General features: G+C 36.4%; 1 protein-coding gene across 1 annotated transcript in view; it reads right to left on the bottom strand.

Annotated features, from left to right (window-relative positions):
- Window positions 1-20,611, bottom strand: part of ARGLU1 (arginine and glutamate rich 1) — a 22,367-nt gene extending 1,756 nt beyond the window's left edge. Inside the window, exons 1-3 of the mRNA XM_011363184.1 lie at window positions 20,019-20,611; window positions 13,491-13,716; window positions 11,135-11,218 (exon numbers count right to left, since the gene is read on the bottom strand). Of these exons, the coding sequence (XP_011361486.1) occupies window positions 11,135-11,218; window positions 13,491-13,716; window positions 20,019-20,365 (657 nt within the window). The 5' untranslated portion in view covers window positions 20,366-20,611. The remainder of the gene's footprint in view (window positions 1-11,134; window positions 11,219-13,490; window positions 13,717-20,018) is intronic.
- Window positions 20,612-20,630: the final 19 nt, after the last annotated feature.

Below are 20,630 nucleotides of genomic sequence, written 5' to 3'. Positions count from 1 at the left end.
TGCCAGACATCCTACAATGATGCACAGGACAGCCCTCCACAACAAGGAATGTTACTAGTGCCGAGGATGAGAAAACCTGCTCTAATCCTTGACGTTTTAATCTGTTATCACTGTGTTGCCCCTTTTTTTTGACTCTGATCTTAAAACATTCACTGCATCCTTTGAATGCTTTCCTATTCTCAAACTCAAAATTTAAAGTCATTACTTCCATCTTCATTATTCTACTGAAATTATTTTTTTAGATAGCCAAAAACTAACATTAAGTTTAGTGATCTTCCTCTTCATTCTTCTGTTCACTTCGACTTGAGTCTCCTATTTGTCTCCACTGATAGGTTTTTGTTTAGGAAAAGTAAAATTCAATGCGACTGAATTATAGACTGTATGGCAGAAAATGGGAAAGGTAATGGACTCTGGTGTGTAATATAAAACATTCAAATTTTACCTTGTGGGTAGAAAAAACCCAATTTAAATACATAATTAACACAAAGAGGTTCTATTTTATACTTTTAAGATGGGAGTGTGGAAAGGTTTGATGCATGTGGTGACAGACTAAAAGGTGGAAGGTAGAGTATGTGTGTGGGGGCAAATCCACTGTAAATAAAGTAAGTTCGGAGATAAAATGAGAATTAAAAATAGCAGGAATCTGGTGAGTAGGAAAGATGGAAAAGCAGTGGATATTCAGATATTTCTAGGTCTTTGTATTCTCATAAAATGGAAAATCCAACATAGAGCTGAAATATATCTTCCATTTCTCAGATCTTTTTCCTAAGCTACATTTCCAGCGGGACACACACCCGGGAGACCTCTGGGTACTTTCAAAATTCAATATGTTTAAGATTTAAATTCCTCTAGCCTAACCCTAAAACACATCAGCCATTTCTACCTTCCTTACTGCTAACCACATTCTATAGCTTTCTTTTGTCTTCTCCCTTTCTCCCTAACACTGCCTAAATAGTCACCAAGTTTTTTAATTCTTCCTTTACGTTCTCTCATCTAGAGTTTCTTTCCCATTTCCATTGCCACCTTACTAGTTCAGGGCCTCGGATTTCTTACAAACCTAAAATGTTTTCTACTTCCAGTCTCTGCCCTTTGGTCCATCCCATATTATGTTGCAAATCTCACCTTGCTTGAACATTACCCTCTCCTGCTGTCATACTTCTGATTTTTCACTGTGCATAGAATATGGCTTAACTTCCTAAATTAGCATACTATTTAGAAATTTGTATAATCTTGCTCCAACTTTGTTTCTACTATTCTCTCTTAAATTATCCTATCTTGCCCCCTTCCCCCCAGCTCATGCCATTTTTCCTCCTGCTGAAATCCTACCAGTATATTAAAATCCATTTCAAATCACCACTTTCTTGCTTGAACTTTCACTGATAACTACAACAGAAAGAATTATCTGCTTATGACTATCTTTAGAGAAATCATATACCAATTACTTTATCCACAGTTTTAATAAATCGTCACACATTTGGAGTAAAAGTATGTGTGCATATGTTTGGGAAACCCTTACCAATATAAATACCAAGAGTCACTTTTCCCTAAGATTCTAACTCAACCCCTAGGAAAGCAGATCACAACTTTTAGAAGTAAAGGGTTTGAACACCACAACCTCAACTTATACTAGAAATCTAATTAAAATCACAGAGATAGCATTTTTAACCCTATATTAACGATAGAAATTCAGAAGTATGCTATCTTATATAGAGTATTTTGGCAGTATTTACTAAAATTACATCTTCATAATACTTTTACACAGCAATTTAGTTTTCTCGAATTTCTACGTGAACTTGTACTCATGCAAAATTGAACACGGTTATTCAATGCATACATAGTTTTTATAAGACTGGAAAACCCAAATATTCACTAATATGGGACTTTTAAATAAATTATAGATCTATGAAACAGAATATTATATAGCTGCTGAAAGAAGGAGGAAAAAAAAAGGAATCCCCATTATACCCTATATACAAAAATGGAAAAACCTTCGAGTTATACTATTGAGAAAAGCAAAGTACCAAATACTATGTGTCATATGCAATTTTTGTGAAAAAAGCATAAAAATGAATGTATTTATATCTGCCTATATATGCATTTTAACCTCCGGAAAAATAAACAAAAATGCAATTAAATATACTTTTTGGAGACAGGAATGGGAAGTGGGTGGATGGGAGGAAAGGCAGAGGAATTCCACTATTTTTCTTAAGAAAAAATTGAATCATGAGATAACATTACCAAATCAAAAAATTAAAAATTAGATTTTTAAAGTAACTTCCTTTATAGACAGAATTTTTTTATTCAACGGCACTGAAATTATCTTTAGATTAGATAAACGTTTCAGTTTCATTTAGGTCTATATAGGAGATAAACGTATGTATGTATGTAAAGGGAGAGCTATAATCTCTCTAGGACATAGGTAACAGTGGTATGCCCAATGTTAAGCATATCGTGTCTTATTAAAAGCACTTAATAATGAAATAACTTTGAAAAAAGAACAGGTGAACATTCTGTCATTACATAAAAATATTTGTATTCTGTTCTATTATAGCTTTAAATTAAGTATAAATGTTATTCAATTACATCCTGGGGGGGCGGGGGGGGGAAGACTAGTTGAGCAAATACCAAAGCCATCTCTCATTTTAATAAAATGGCTCTCAAGTGATGAAATACTGGTTTCCTGCCCATTCATCTCTGTGGGTACCTTATACCTTGTTAGGTACTCTTCTAAACCTTATCCATCCTCTGCAGTAACTGTCTGACTTGCTGTTCCTTCCTGATGAACCTACTTGCTGGAGAATGTCCATCTTTCCTTTCCCCTCTTCTGTTTCAAATTTATGCAAAGAAAGCATTGTTCCCAATGGGGGAGGGACAGGCATGTGTATACACATAAACTATAAGCTCTCCTCTAAGGATTACCTGGACAAAGAGAAAGCTAACATCCACAATATCAGAGCCATTACACCCATTACCAAGTTCTGTATCACAAAGGTGGCTTTCAACCCTGCACCCCACTCCAAAAACTGATTAGTGAAATGAAATACACAAAAGCAAAACCTACCATTATAGTAGAAAGGCCTATTCACTCCTCCCAGTATCTTCTGTCCCAATCATCTTTACCCTAGAGGTCCTACTGTTTTTAAAAAATTACTGTAAGCATTCTTCTTACACTGCCTAAAATTTTAGATCAAGGTGGTCCTTAGCAGCAGTGTTTTTAGCAAAACAGGGATACTGAAATTTACTACTCTTTACTTGAAATACATATGAAATTTTACAAAAAATAATCTGAATAGAAATACTTAGCAAGCGTTTTAAGAATGATAGGAAACAATGGAAAATATAATTAAGAATCATGCCACTACTCAGAAGTATGAATTTCTGCATTTTAACCTTCCAAGACACATCCTGTTCCTCTATGAGACTTGTAATTTTAATTCTTTGATTCATCTTCCCCTCCATAAGTATAATGTATGTGTCCCGCTTTAGGTAACTGACAAATAAGAAAATATTAGAGAAATCTGATGTACTGACCCTTAGTAAAAACTATGTTTTACTAAAAATGTTTTGAAGTTATTCATGTACAAGGTTAAAAACAGTAACAGAAGGTTTAAAAAGGCAATCTCTACCCCTACCCCCAGGGGCTTATGGCAATTTAATTATTCTGATAGTTACCTCCTTAGGCTATATACTAACTATCAATATAGGATATCATTAGCTACCATCTAAAGAGAATTTGTACCACCACCCAAACCACTCCTTCTAGCCCTTTCTTCTCACATCCCTTTTTGTTGCCTTTATAACCTTAAATGTATTTTTAAAAAGTCGATGTTAGATAACATCTCCTGAGTGTTCATATTACATAAAGTGGAAACAATAGCTTCAAAAAGTAACTGAAATAATAGTTGCACTTGGTAAAGAATATAAGGTACAAAATCACTGCCCTCCACAACTCTAGAGATTACTCTATAATACCCACAAAAAGAAATCGGATACCTTCAGGATTTTATCATTCATGTCCTAAAATTTCACAATGTGCTCATCTTGATGTGGTTCTTTTAATCTTCTGTACCCTAACTTCTTTCTCTCTGTTCTTTCAGGTCAGTTCCTTTGTCTTGGTCATTCGCTCCCTTTTTTGGAAGTTTTCCTTAAGTGTATGGCTGTTAGGATTACAACAGGTCTTCTCTGGTTCAGACAACACTCTTTCCCTTCACTTTTCCTCTTCTTCCTCCCTCTGGACACCCTTATTACTCACTAAGTTTTCTCTTTACAGTTTCTACTGCCATCTTAGCAATTTAAGTACCTATTTTCTGACTGGCCTCAGTGGCTTTCTGGTTTCCAGTCTCTGTCCTTCAAGCCACTCTTCACAATACATAAATGTCCAGAAAGTTTTTTTTTTAAATAGTTACCCAGAATGCATTAATCTTAAATCGGCTTTTTCTCTTATCAGGTAGGTAGGTATAAGCCTCTCACTAATTGAAAATCATTAACTAACTTTACTATTATTTCATTTCAAATTAAAATATTTAATTGACAATTACATTTGGTGCCAGACCATATTTTTCTATCTTTCAAAATGTGTAAATCTATCACTATAAGCTATCCTAAGTACTATACTGTTTCAACTTATATATGCTCACTCTACCATAAATGCCCCATTCTCTTTTCAACTGTTAGTTTCCTATAACTGCTGTTAACGAATTACCACAAACTGGATGCTTAAAGCAGAAATTTATTCTGGAGGCAAGAAATCCGAAATCAGTATCACTAGAACAAAATCAAGGTGCTGACTAAGCCATATTCTTTTTTGAGGCTCTAGAAAGGAATATGTTCCTTGTCTCTTTCAGCTTCTGATGACTGCCAGGGTTTCTTGGCTTGTAGAAACATCAAATATTCAAGGCCAGTATCTTAAAATCTCTGTTCTGTCTTCATTATCACCTTTTCCTATGTGAGTGGAGTCTGGTGGGAGTCTTGGCAGCCTTTCATCATCATGTCCCTCTCTGTTCCTTTCAGTCCAAGTTGGCAGTGTTTCTGCTGATATTACATCCTCGAAAACATTGTGGGTCTCCTATGTCTGTCAAGCCATTAGATAAGAGGCTCCTCCAGACTTTTCCTAGATAAGCTCATCTAATCCTGGCTGTTCCTAAAGTGGCTGAGGGAACCTATGAATCACACACATAATTTCTTCAACATTAACAAAACATCGTCCAGACATACTCTTGGCCTTCTTTATGGAGCAAGTTTTTCTAACAGTGAACTTCCTAATTTAGCATCTTTTGTAATCTAGATAGGCTGAAAATTTCCCCAAACATCAAGTGCTCATTCCTTTTTACTTATCAGTTCAACTTACCTCTTACTGAATTTTACTATAAACAGCAAGAACGAACCAGACTTCATCTTCAACACTCTACTTAGAAATAGCTTCAGCTAAATATGCAAGTTTATAATGTCTCAGTTCTGCCTTCTACACAATTGTAGGACACAATTCAGCTTGGTTTACTACAACAAGGCTTCCCTTCAGTTTCCAATAACATGTTTTTCAGCTGCTTCTGAGTCCTACCAGAAGAGTCTTTGAAGTACATATTTCTACCGACAGGCTTCTTAAAGCAGTCTAGGCACTTTCTATCATGTGCCTCAAAATTCTTCCAGCTTCTACTCACTCTCAAATTTCAAAACCACTTCCGCATTTTTAAGTAAATTATCACAAACTAGGTAGCTTAAAATAACACAAAGTTATTCTGGAGGACAGAAGTCTGAAATCAGTGCCACTGAACCAAAATCAAGGTGTCAACAGGGTCTTGCTCTCTCTGGAGGCTCTAAGGGACAGTCTTCCTTGCCTCTTCCAGCTCCTGGTGGCTGTCAAGATTTCCTTGACTTATGAACATATCATTCCAATCTTCAAGGCCAGAATCCTCAAATCTCTCTCTGATCTGTCTCAACTTCACGTGTGTTATATAGTAAATTATTCTGCCTCCTTCTTGTGAGGATACGTGTAATAGCATTTAGGGCACAGTGGATAATCCAGGATAAACTCCCCATCTCAAGACCCGTAACTCAAACACATCTGGAAAGACTCTTTATGGGAGGGCCATAAAAGGTAACATTCACAGGTTCCAGAGATTAGGATACAAATACCCTTTTGGGAGTGTATGGGGGCATATTTTTCAGCTTACAACACAAACTCATTTAAAAACCCTTGGTTACATTTTTCTATGAACTCTTTTCAGAGGAATCTCTTAAATGCAAAGTGAGATCTGGTTTACTTTAAACTTAAGTATGTAGAACACATATATTATGTAATTCATTTTCAAGCATGGTATTATTTTTTCATCTCTCAAACTGCTGAGGTACAAAGCCTTAAAGCACAATGAACATGGTAAATCTCCCTATTTGGCAAAGGTAAGGGGAAAACTATTTCAATATTAAATTGAGGCATCATTCTGTAAATCTAGGACTTATAATTTGCATATATTTTAAAACTTCAAAGAAAGCCCCCACAGTTAAAACTGATTTTTCCTTCTTAGCGTGTTTACAAGTCTATTAGAAATTGTCAGTCTTTATTATAGTTTAGGTATTTATATGCAGAATAACCAACCAGGTTCCATTTTCCTATCTATCACCTACACTAGGGGATAGTTTGAAGGTCTTTTTTGCTACTGACAGAATCTCTTGGAAGAACATATTTTATTCTACAGTAATATCTATCACCTTTCTTAGTCTGTTTCCTTTTATGAATAAGATTCATATACATTTCAGAATATCTGGGCTTTTGCCAGGAGCATCATTAAAAAAATGGTATAGAAAAGAGAACTTAAAAAAAATTTAAGTGCTACTTTTTAACATTTTAATGAAAATAAAAATTCTTTATTGTTATTAAAAACAGCCCTTTAAATATCTGAAGATACTTGTGCATTGCCAGTGCTAATCCAAGAACTAGGAACCAATCTGCCAAAAAGCCAGGTCAAACCAAGCTACAGTTATATTCTTATTTGATTAGATAAATCAAATATATCTACTGTTAAGTTTTTTGCCTCCTTATGGACAAATATCATCAAATATCTTGATAAAACAATTTGGAATTGAAATGAGCGAAACTTACTCTTACTCTTACACTTAACATGATTCTTATACAAGAGAACATCCATGTGGTTAAGCTAATGTATTTCTTATTATAGTCAATACCGAGACCAATCTTTGAACTTTTGCCACAAAGACCTACTTAAAAGTCAAAATATGGCTTAAATTTACTTTCTTTACTAATATTTTTGTGTGATCATAAGTTTAAAGTTACATACAAGTCTACCAATTAGAGATAACTACTCTTAGCACTTTGCATATTTCCCATCTATAAAATATGCAAATATTTTTCAAATTAGCAGCATACTGTGTTTTAGCCATTTCTCCCCTGTATTATCAAATTCTTTTTGACTACAGAAAAATCCACTGTATTTATGTTATAGTTTATCTTAAGAACCTGGGCAATTTTTACAATTCTAAATACGGAGAGAACGTCTTTGTGTGTAAATTTATTTGTATATGGTTCAGTTTCCATGAGATAAACTCGTAAAAGCAGAATTAACATAAGGTTCCTCATATTTACTGATTTTTCTGTTATTTCCTAAAATGGTCATATCCCTTTAAACTCCCAGGATCTCCATATAATGGGTCTCTTTATACCATATCCTTGCCAACACTTGCTACTAATGAAAAAAAAAAAAAAAGTATTTTCTAATTTGATATTTAGTATTAGAGAGAGGTCATTTCTTTGCTTCCCTATTGAGGTTGGGATATCTTTTCAGGAAATTATTATAGCTACTTTTCTTTCTACTTACATGTATTACCTCTTTTATATCTTTCATTTATTCCTCTCCCCATTCCTCCATTAAGGAGCTGGTCTTTATTGATTTGTAAGGTTGTACTATTCTTTCATGATTATAATGTTTAAGAAATCTCCCTCAGGGTATTTTCTTATCTTTAATCTCCTTTGAAAACCTCATCTGCTATTTATCACACAAACTTCTTACTACACATAAAATTGGTTTATTACTACAACTATTACTACTTTTCCCACTAGCCTGAGAGATCTCACACACTCTTGCCTCTACTCTAATTCTTCAGAAAGGCCTCTGACCTGCTTCTTTTTCTTCACACTCCTGTCCCCATCCTAAAGTCAATTTCTAACTATCTATCAAAACCCAGTTTAGGATTATCTCTTCTAGGAAGGTTCCCAAGGCAATTATGTCAATTATCTTGCATTATCCATACAACTTACCAAATATTTCCATTACTATTAGTTAACTTTTATTAGACTTATCCATTTCTCCACAATTAATACAGTAAATTCTACGAGAATTTTATGGCTTGTCTAGTTTTATCTTCAAACTGCTTTTTAAACATATTAGTTTCTCAATATTGATTACATGAATAGTTAAGCTTGGCCAATCTTCTTGCTCCCTCGTGAGAGAAAGCATCCCATTCTTCTTGCTTTATACAGAAACAATGAACCGATCCATATTACTACCACATTTATTACGTCATGAAGCAAACAAGACTACTGGGTTCAACAAGATAAACTACTACTACTAACATGATCAAGAAAAGTCCCATGCTGTTTACAACACTATTTCCTCTTCCTTTCTTAAATGACTTATTATTTTCATGGAGCTTTGAATATATTCCATGTAATATTTCTTAATAAACATGTATAAAGATCAAAGAATTGTGTACTCAAAAAAATGAGAGGGAGAGGAAAGGGCAATAAAAATGAAAGAATCCTCAATATGTGCCCTGTATCTTTATACAATAACATTTGTCCCCTACACACAGAATGTTCTACTTTCCCTACAAGTGGATGACTACCAACAGAACCAAATAAAACTGAATTTTCTCTAATATCAACAATAATTTCTTATGCTTCAAACTTTACTGAACACAAGAAGCAAATTAGTTAATTATGTACACATTCTCACCAAAATTTTCCAAACTAAAATTTCTTTTCCTTAAGACATATTTTCACTGGAGTTTTATCGGTAACAGGAAGTCAGAATAGCGCCACCACAGTCTATCAGGTCAAACACAAATGTTCTGAATAGTACTAGTCTAAGTATAGCCTGTGGACCAGTGACAGTTTACAAACTAACAGATCCAAAACAAGGTATGTAAGTGTTTTAGAAGCTTTTATAGTCAATTTTGACCTCATTTTTCTAACAATTCACCTTAATTATATTTTGCAAAAGTAGAAGTCTGAGATGACTGGAATTAAAACACAAAAAAGTGGCCAATAACCACCACTTGAGAAACACTGCTCTATACTTGCTAATGTTTTTCCAGTAATGACACACAGAAAATTATATTTTTATAGTTCATGAGGGTAAACAAAAAAGGCTGCCAGAAGAATATAGAGGCCAAGCTGTCCCTAGCCACCCAGACACCCACCCTGGGTCAGAAAGGATCAATATCTTGGCAGAGCAGACTAAGGTAAGAAACTTTACTCTAGAAGTCACAATCTGGCATTCCAGGCCACTCACAAACTGAACACTATCCAACCTCTTATCAAGCCTTCAGAGAAATTCTATCCTACCTGCTCAGTAATTTTGCTTCGATGTTTTAAATACCAGTTACACTGTTCCTCTCTTCTGGAAATAACCATGCCCTTACAAACTAGACTGTATTTATTGGTCAAAGCCCAACTTTCAAAAGTCAAATTAAGATTCATACTTTCTTAAGTCCTACCTGCACTGAGATTTTCTCCTTATATGCAATCACTAAAAAAAGCATCACATACTTATTAATGAGCATGTAGTAATATATCTCATAATGACTCCTTATCTATTCAATTCATATCGCTTTTTCTACCAAAGCAGATTTTAAGTTTTTCATTAGAAAAGCAGGATCAAGTCTTCCCCTTCCATTATGGCCTTCGAAATAACTAGGATAGCAATATTACTCAGGATATTTCTAGCATTGGCTCTTACCTAGGACACACTATCTTTTAAAAGATCATGCTCTGGAACCAACTACTCCCATAGTTTTAACTTTATACGTTCTTATCAACTAGGGACACATTATCTGTGGTCGTCTTTTCACCCCTACTCTCAAAGGGGTCTGCTGTGAATTACTTAGATCCACCCAGATCTTTTTCGGTGCTTTTATAAACACCATCACAGAATATATTTTTTCTAAACCATTTAACTGGAACTTGCAACTGGCTTCTTTCTCTCCAGTCATCAGTATGACTTAGCAGCAAATGTCCTCCTATGGCTGCATTATTCTCGACACAATTCTAAATAGACAAAACTTTTCTACATGTCTAGAACCAAGTTCCTTCTGGGCTGTGTCTCCATTCTTGGGTTTTAAATACCACTAATCACCCATTCATCCTAAGTAAATTTATTTCCATTTCTGACTTACAGTCTTACTTTGAAGTAGAATTCCCATATGCCACCTTCATGGGGAAAAGGTTTTTCCTTACACAGTAACACTTGACTATTCTCCTTTTTTCTGGATTATATCCATAGTCCTTAAAGCCTAGCTTTATTCTTCATCATATTTTTTTCTATTTTAAAAAAATTACCTTAAAATTCTTATATTGGCCTATTAAAATTTAAAAATTGCTGACATCACCTTTTACATATCCGTATCATGTCATAATTAAGTCTCTGTATCCTTGATTATAAACTTTGAATAGGAAAAAGAATTCATCAATCTGGTATACTTACTAGCAAATATATACTAGGTACTTATTCCATCTAGTAATTGGCAACAAGTAAAGAAATGAGAAGTGAAATGCTGCTTCTCTTTTTTTTTTTTAAGACATAGGAGAAATGTGAACGAGGTCAGGCTAAAAAAAAAAATTAGGGGATGATGATAGTGCAATTGTCCCCAGGAAACCTGTTAAGTCACTGTAAATTTTGGAATTTTCTTCAGATTAATTAGAAATTATTCTGGATTGCCTCCAAATAGATTACTCTGGGACACAACAGCTAAAATCTAGTCAACTATTTTATTTTACTCTCGCCTCATATCCCTTAAAATGGCCCTGAGAAACCTAAAAATAATTATACAGTGCAAAATCATTCCACAAAATTTGGGAAAAAACACAAATACAAAATACTATTTAAGTATGCTTTATACATACCAGTTTGGCTTGTGCTTCTGCAATTTTTCGGTTATTCTCTTCCAGTATTCGCTCGAGCTCCTCACGTTTTGCACGTTCTTCCTCCTAAAGGGGAGGACATGTTTAGATGTTAGAAAAATAAAATGTTTATTTTTATTGATAAATATTTACTAATCTTCCTCTGAACTTTTTTGATCTGACTTAACAGGGTAGCTTTATAGCTACCTTCTGTCTGACAAATGATAAACTGTGCAGCCACTAAAATTTGTTTCTAACACTAAATTTCAATCATCCCTCCCAGTCCAAACAGCAACCGACTAAACCCTCCCTAATTGATAGTTTCCTGGCAATTATTACTAATATTTTAATATCACACAAATCAACAAGGACAACTACAAAACTGGATAGTATTTACCAAATTAAAAAAATAATATAAAATATAAATAAAGTGAATATTTGTCTCACCAATTATGTATACCTACGTATTCTTTACCTATACTCCTTTAATCAGCATTAAAAGTTGAATATTTACTGTCTTGTCCAGTGTCCTGCAGAGTGTGCTCCTCGGCTGCCATACGCGCCAGCTTCCTCTTTAAAATGATTTGTACTGTTAGCTTGGCAATACCTGCATCAGCAGCTCAACCATTTATAAAGAAACAACATACAAGGAAGGCTGAGCTGAGGAATGCAGATGTTTATGGTAAGAAGGAACAAAAAATGTAATTCATCATTCCTAAGGCAAACAATTAATAAGAAAAATACATTTACTGTTAGTGAAAAATACAAATGGTAATCCATACTTCATGGAACTAAGGGCTTCTTCCATGGGGAAAATGGACTTAACATTCAGATGTTGACAATTTCTAAAGGCAGCTTATCTTGTCATCTACAGTCTGATCTGAAATTCAGGAATCCAAGGGGTGCATAGTCAGGAAATAAAATTCTATAATTTATTTTTTCTTGGAGAATTTAATGAGACTTTATAATGCAAACTATATGAAGATTGCTTGATGGCTTGGGCAGTGTTCAGACCACAGCATACATATTCAAATGATTTTAATATTTGGAAAGTCTGTCAGAGGGTTGTGTCCGTGTAAAAAAAAATTGTTAATATGAAACAAAAAGCACATGAAGAGAAAAAAAATCTTCCTATGATTAATAACTCGCTACAAGACAGCACCATTACTCCAAAAATATCTTCATTATTAAAAGCGCTGATATAAAAATTTCATTACATTCAATTGCATTTAGTCTGATATCCACCAAATATAGACATGTATATCTAATTAAAGACAGCACAAGGGAAAATACATTTAAAAAGCTAAGCTTACTGGAAAACAGAGAATATGTCAACTTGTCCATGATAATGATGCCGAGATTAAAAATGACAATGAGTCTTATATTTTGAGTTAAATATTTCAATTCAAGAAAATATAACAGGATTTCCTGTAGCACATACCAATGGAATTCATATTCATTATGCAAACTATTTTGAGGGACACTCAGTACTGTAAAGTAATTTGCCTTGAGTGTTTCAGTGACTTTCAACAAGTTTTAAGATCCTGGAGTAATCAGTGCAAATAAGCCATAAAGCTTCAGTAGCAAATTACTGTCTCACAGAAAGACATTTTCAACTTCTGCTCCAGCTGCTGATAAAACAAATCATGTGTTTAGCTTGACTCCAGACAAGGACAACCTGTTCCTTCATAACTCTCTAGAGAAAAAAAGGAGTTGTTAGTAGATACTAAAAAAGTGGATGAATAATCTGGACATTTTTCCTAAAAAGATTTTTTGAAACACATTAGGAAAATGGAGGGCCTTACGATCAGAATCCTAGAATTAGTCCACTGTGTTGAAGCAGAATTTGGGGTAGGGGATGAGGGATTAAACAAGGAAAAAAAGAGCAAGAAAACCTATTTGTCAAAAAGCAGGTGCTTTTGTCACTCAACGTTAGGCCCTGCTCTTTTAAATCTGACTGAAGGCAAAAGCCTCTCACAGTCTAAGTAATGAGTGATAAACAGGAAAGAATACATAACCACAGGTGGATTTTTAACCTTTTCCCTTTACCACTCCCTGTGTCCCCCCACCCTCCCAAAAAAAGAATTTAAGTCCTGCAGCCATGGCAAAAGTTTCAAACACTTCTCAAATATGTAAGCCAGTTCCAGTAAATCAAAGTTTCCTTGAATACGTTTTATGAAAATAACTTTTAAATGTCAGCACTTCTGAATAGGCTAAAAAATTAACTTTCGCAGCAATGTTAAGTTTAGATGAGAAAGGAATTAGTCTGTATTCCATCTCTTTCTGAACTGAGGAGGCACACCCGACACTGAAAGTTTTGCCATGGACTGTCTCTACTTTCCAAACGACCGAGCGTTACCTCTCTGGCTTTTTGTGCTGCAAGCTCAGCTTGTCTCTGTCGCTCGAGTTCTTCGAGCAACTGCTTTTCCATGATGCGCTTGGCTTCCTCCACCCTTCGGAGAACTTCTCGCTCAATTTCATCCTTTCTTTTCTCCAATTCTTCCTCTACCCTTTTTGCTACCAATTCTTCCACTCTTCGTGCTGTTTCTTCCTCGATGAGTTTTTCTTCTATTTCCTGCTGCCGACTAGCAAACAAAATGGGAAAAATGACTTAGGTGACATAATAAACTTAAAAATTGAAACTAGTTATAAATCTGTAAAATAGGTAACCTCATAATTGCACCTCATTATATATTTCTATGATTTTACAATTCATTTTCATCTAACAGTTAAGGAAATGATACCAAGATGTTAAGTGATAAATTCAAATAAATATGAGAGTTTTTTCCCTCTATCATTTTCTGAATAAAAAAACTAGTATATTCAAAGAGCTTAATTCATTAGTCTTAATTTAGGAATGTAGAGCAAATCTGAAACAGGAAATCTACTTTTGTTACCAACTTTAAGCTATGAAACATATGGATTTGCTCATCTGCCAATCTACCCAGTCTAAGAGTTGAGCTACAAAGAAGTCAGGAGCAACCACTATATAGCAAGCAATTCAGACCAGCTAAATTCATTCTCCCTCTCCTTCCCTCCAAAGTCAGAATACAGACTCAAAGAGATTCAGATTGCTAAGGCAATAGCTGTGTAGCTTTTAGTAAAAATGTAGACCACCTTCAGGTTCTGAACTTTACTACTGTAACTTTTCTTTCATTTGTTATTTGATTTTCAATTAAATGAGAAAGTGGACTGAAAACATGTATTTATCATCAGTTCTATCAAAAGGTCCACGGAACCATAATACTGTTTTAACTATTTTAATCTCACACAGATATTATGAACCAACTTATTTATTTAAAATTCTATGCTGAAAATTCTGATATTTATCAAAGAATTATACTGGAAATCTTGCACGTTTTATACCACTTCATGTGTCTAGTCTGAATTGAAGATCAGTATGAAGAAAAAATATAAAAGATCTCAAATACTTTTATTTGATTACAATTAAAATTATTTTGAGATAGATTGGGACTACATTAAAATTAATTTGACTAATTTCTTTGTGTTTAATAAAGACTTTATAGTTTCTAAGTGACTATTAAACGCCCAATTCATTTTAACTCAACTCTGTTTTTGGGGGTGATTCAATTCCCATTCAAGTGCTTTCATTCTCAACTCTTGTTACTTATTCACAGAGATACCACACTAACACCAATGTATCTTTAACATTCTGATTCATTTCAGTTTCTGCATTTAAAATCTTTATGTTTTTCTGTCAAGGAGATAGTAGCTACTTGAGAAAGCATAACTTCTTTTAGGTTCTAGATATTTAGAATACCCATTCTGAAGACAGTGTTGCTTGTTTCTTAAATATCTCCTCCCCAACACTACATTATTAGCAATTTTTATTTAAAAACTAAGATACAGAAGCCTAACACACTGTAATTCTTTTTTTTTAATTCTTTTTTAACTTCCAATGAAACATAGCATTAGGGTAGTTTCAAAAAGCCTTTATAACAACTCAGGAAAAGAGAACAAATACCCCAACACTAAACATGAATAGCCAGGGACATCTAAAGGAAATCAGACAGCTATTTCAATGGAAATTAAACTATATTTCAAATAGAAAAATACTATCTACTTCATCCAGAAGAAGAGAAAAATAGATGAAGTAACACTGACAACTGCTGAAGCTAAATGAATGGATATATTAATATTGTAACATTCTCTCTACTTTTGCATGAGTTGGAAAGTTTTCATAATGCAAAGTTTTAAAAGTATACACACCCACACACATACATTTTGCTTGTTGGTTCTTACGTAAATATGGAGAAGCCTAAGAAGAAACTTTATTTTAAAATTCCTAAGAGAAAGACAATTGTAAAAAGTTCCAAATAAACTGTTCACATAAAGTAAAAAAGAGGGGAAACTTACTGCAAAAGCCAGATCAGCATGGTGTTAGCTCCCCATTTCTCTGCTCCCACTGATGGGACACCAAACCACAGGGGCCAGGTGACAGGCAGTGCAAGCACAGGTGGTGGTGGGCTGCTCTGCTGCTAAGGAGTCAATTCTAACTACAGTTCAGTAGTTTTATAGCCTGAAGGGGAGGGCAAATGGGAAGTCCCAAGTTCAACTGAAACCAGGAGGATGAGAAATGGCCTACTGGAGTTTCTCACAAGGCTGCTTATCTCTCTTTGTTCCTGGAGGAACCACAGGGCAGCCCACTATGACTATAATTAAGTCTTGCTGCTGTGTCCTACATGGAGACAGGCAAGGTCATGGCACCACAGCAGAACTGCTCACTTACAAGTATTATCAAGAATATAATTTCTGTTGTTGCTGTTATTCCTGGTAAGATTAAAATTGCTACTTCAGTAAATCAGAAAAAAATTAATTAATTAAATCAGATTTTAGATCCAGTGCTGAAATAAAGTTCAATATTGCTTTAATTCTCCTCCCTATACATACTGAATTCATAAAACCAATGGGCATGTGTACAACTGAATTAAGCATGAGTTAAACTTTATTGATGACAAATTTATTATCATAATAAAGCAGCTAAGCTTCCTAAGAGACACTAAACTTTCTTGAAAAGAAAAACACTTTTGGTCATTAGTATCTTTCAAAAGATGTATCATATAATTGCCTCTCTACTCTTTAAAACTTTTGCCATAGGAGTTGTCTCTCTTATTGTTCTTTTAACACTCTAATCTTTTCATCGGCCTCTTCTGCTGAATCCATTCCCTTGCCAAGATTCTGGGCCACTGATGAAAGAACTGAAAGAAAATCTTCAAGTTTTTCAATGGAAATGGGATAACATTAGGTCTACATTTTCTCCATGCTCTCAGGTATTTTAAACACACCAGTCACAATCAATTTTTAAATGGCAACTATTAAAACAAAACAGTATTGTTTAAAGAGTAGCACTTTGTACAGAGCAACTTTCAATATTATTTGAAAACGTCTTTAAAATGTATGAACTCAACCCTAGGAGCTTACTCATGGGAACTGCTTCATAATATTAGCAAACAGCATTTACTCAGTACTGAATAGGTACTAAATACTCTGCCTACAGCTTTATGCACCATGTCATCATTTACACTTTGATGGTTCCTGAGACAAAGCAGTTTACTCCTGGGCTCCAGCGCACTGCATGTTGCTGAGAGGTGACTTTCAAATTGTATAGACTCCAAAGCTAATGATCTTAAGCACCCTTCATTGTTTCTCCAGGACAAATCTGAGAGGCAAAGACATGCACCCATGTACAAAGATTTAAATATCAAAATAATCATTTAAAAAATTTGTAAAATTCTTACAAACGCCGGAGAGATCTTATGCCCTGACGTTCTGCCTCAAAGCACTAACCTCCCCAAAATACATAGTTCCATCTACTAAATATATTCATAAAAGCTACTCTTTGCTCTTTGAAGAATCGCTCATATTGATCTCAGATTCAGTTTAGATAATTGAGAAGGCTCTCGATCTATCATGCAGTTGAACACTAAGCGTACTCAAACCTAGATATCACAGGCTACAATAAGTTACTATTTCATTAAGTTTCCTGATTTGCTGCAAGTCATTTTCAGCTGCCCACTTTTCAACAGTTAATACAACATACATAAAGCATCTCAAAAGAATAAATATGAAAGTGATAAGAAGGGTGCAGGGGAAAGGAAAGAGGGAACCATACTAAATGGCTGGGACACAGGAGAGAGAGAGCTTTTGAATTGAATTTTGAGCCAGGTAAATTAGCTATTCGAAATGAGAAAGAAAAATTTTTTTTTGAATGTTAAGATTTGCCTTTTACTGAATTAAGATTATAACTAGCAAGATCACTGCTTAAATTCGCCAGGCTCGATCTGCCCATATGTACATAAATTATATTATATAACATTATCTGTTGAGGCGCACTATATGTCAAGCATTGCCTAGATATTTTACATGCACTATTTCTAATCTTCATAATAAGAAAGACAGGTATCTCCATTTCACAGATGAGAAAATAAGCTCACTAGTAGGTGATTTATTCAAGGCCTCAGAATTGTAAATGGCAAAACAATCCAGTTTCCAATCTTACAACAGAAGATTCACACTGGACCTTTTGAAAATACACTTTACACTCACTAGACATTCTTCTGGTACCTTTTCTGTGCTTCCACTATGTGCATGTCTTCCTCCATCCAACTCTAAATACAAACATTCCCTAAGGTTTTTTCTGTCCCTAGGGCCAACTACTCTTTTCCACCCACTCTTCCTGGGTCATTCTACACTCTCAAGGTTTCCCCCAGGCTTGTCCCCCATATTAACCTTGGATAAACTCACTATATCCAAAAATGAGTACCCACAGTGCAAGTATAAAATGGAAACTCCCTTTGATTTTTCTCTCTCCCCTAGCCATTGGGTTTCTGACATTTTAACCAGTGTCTGACACACAGTAGTTACTTAACATTTGGTGGCTGAGATGCAATAGCCACAACATAAGCATGAGGGCCTGAATTAATGCTTTCTTTCTCTTGTTTCATATCCAATTTATTTGTTCTTAATGTTTCTTAAATTTGTCCCTCTCTTCCATTCCAACAACTGCTCCCACACTACTCTTGTGTCCACTTAATGTAACTAGTTTCTATACTATACAGCAGTTAGTTATCTGGTTTTTTTTGTTTGTTTCTTTTGGGGAGTGGGGGGTGGAAAGACCGCATTTACCTGCTTAAAAGTCTCTCCTGTTTCTAAGTTCCTTAGTATGGCACACAAGACCTTTCCCACAATTACCACTCTCTATTTTACCTCTCCAGTAACTCCTTGACTCAACTACTTAAAGTACTTCATGTTCCAACTAACATTAACCTTTTTACCCCACTTCAGACCATTCTGTCTCCCTTCCTTTATTCTGGCAGTAGAGTTCTCCTTTGGTTCACATGTATCCTCCTATACTTAGCCTGACAGTCTCTATCTTTACCCACCACTCATTCCTTGGGAGAACTAAGGGTTTAACCATCCTAGATGCTTCCTTTCTACAATCACATCACCATCACTGAATATACACACTGCAGTAGTACCTGGCTACCTGTCTTTAAGCTAGATCAAGATCTTGGAGAGGGGTCAATCATTTTTATATTAACAGTACCTAGCATAGAGTCTGGCACATTAAATGCTCAAAAAATATTAGTTGAATGAACTAACCAATAGGGACTTGTAGACAGATGACTTCTGCCCATTCGCATGGCTCCAAAACCTAGGTCTTGCCACTGTTACCTTTGCATTTCTAAGGCAACAGAACACATTAGGTAGTGCCTACCACATGGCACACAAAATTCTGTGTACAGGTAGCTGCCCTCTCCTTCATAAATGCTAATAGAAGTTTTCTTCTACTAACTTGGAACTACATGGCTGCTCTATTTTCTCATTTTCATCCCTATATTTCTTCTCATCTCTTTATGTGCAGCTTGCTAAATGGTTCTCATCTTCACATACCACATTTTCTTTCACTTTCCTACAAGTCATAGCTTTCTAGTGAATGGCAAGGGCTCCTTCTGCCCTTGAAGTGGCTTTTTTTCAGAAATACAGTTTACCCAAATAGTATGTTAAGAGCCTTACTGTGACTCAGATTTTCCTTACATGAAAGTTCTGTATGTGGGCAAAGCAAAACATAAATAAAAGCAAATATTCAAGTGTCTTCTAAACAGCAGGTTTAGAAGGGGAAACAATTATCAGGAATGCACAGAAGTTTGCTACAGAAGAATATAAATCAAAATTAAGAAAGAGTAGGCTTTGATTGGGATTGTGGTTAAGCAGGTGAACGCAGGTGTCACCACTTATCTACTATACACTTAAGGTTTGTGCATTGTTTTTACACTTCAAAAAAAACAAAAACTAAGTAAGCCCAAGAAAAGAAAAGCGACCGCCACATTTTTAACAATATGAATACATTAAAGTAAAATGTATTTCTAGGGGTGTCCGATCAGCTAGTGTCTCATTCCAGAGAATCCCAGTCGCATATTTAAGTTGCAATACAAGAGCGCTCTAGACAGCTGCGATTTGCATCCCACGGGTTAATTCCTTCCTGCTCTTCTCCAGCGGGCCTGCAAATGCTTTTCAAACACGTCTTCTGGCTGGTTTATTCTTCGACCCTATAGCCGACGCAGCTCTCCAACACCACTCAGAACTCCACCCCCTACTTCCGGCACTCTCCTTCCCTCGCGCGCGCCAAAATCGCTTTCTCCCCTCTTAAGCCTTTCCTGCTCAAGCCCCACTATTCTCCTTCCCAACCAGTTCGTGGGGCTGTCCTGCCTCAGGCTTTCCACAGCCCGTACGCAGGCTCTCGGGCGGGTTCCTGCAACCCCTCCAACCTCCCCGTCCAGCCCCACCTGCCCCGCGCCCCAATTTCCCACTCTCCCCGCCCCCCAGCTCGTTCCCCGGCTCCCGCCCCTCCCCCGCTGGCGCTCACATTTTTCGCTGCCGCTCGAACTCCGCTTTCTTCTCCTCCTCCTCTCGCTTCTGCTTTTCGTCCAGGCTGCTACGCTTGCTGACCGTGCGCCCGAAGATGTCGATGCGGTCGGGTGGGGACGAGGCGCGCTCCCGGTCCCGCTCGCGCCGGGACACGGCCGTGTTGGTGGAGCGCGAGCGGGACCGCGACTCCCGCCGCCGGTTCCGTTTACTTTCCCGGGATTTGGAGCGCTTCCGCACGCGCTCCTTGTCCCGGGACCGCGACCGGGACCGGCTCCGCTTCTTGTTGTGTTTGCTGCTCTTGGTGTGTTTGGAGCGGGACGAGCTCCGGCTCCGAGACCGGCCCATCCTTCCGGGCGACGCTGTGACTAACCGCTGGCCTCGGGCCCCGCGCGCGCCTAGCTTCTTTAGCCTCTGACTCCAGACGCAGGCTGGCCGTCCCGTTGAAGCCGGGGGAAGGAAAACTGTCAGCCGGCTGACTTTCTGTCACTCCCTGAGGTCGACGGCCGCCACGAAGACCGCCTCCAACAACAAGGCCGCAACACCAGGAGTTGCTAAGATGGCAGCCACGGCTGCACCGGCCTCCCTTCCCACAATGCCCCGCGCGGAACGC

This window comes from Pteropus vampyrus, unplaced genomic scaffold (genome assembly GCF_000151845.1).
Source record: "Pteropus vampyrus isolate Shadow unplaced genomic scaffold, Pvam_2.0 Scaffold83, whole genome shotgun sequence".
Lineage (NCBI taxonomy): Eukaryota > Metazoa > Chordata > Mammalia > Chiroptera > Pteropodidae > Pteropus > Pteropus vampyrus.
Note: the sequence above shows the minus strand (reverse complement) of the source record. Positions and strands in the feature narration are given on the sequence as shown.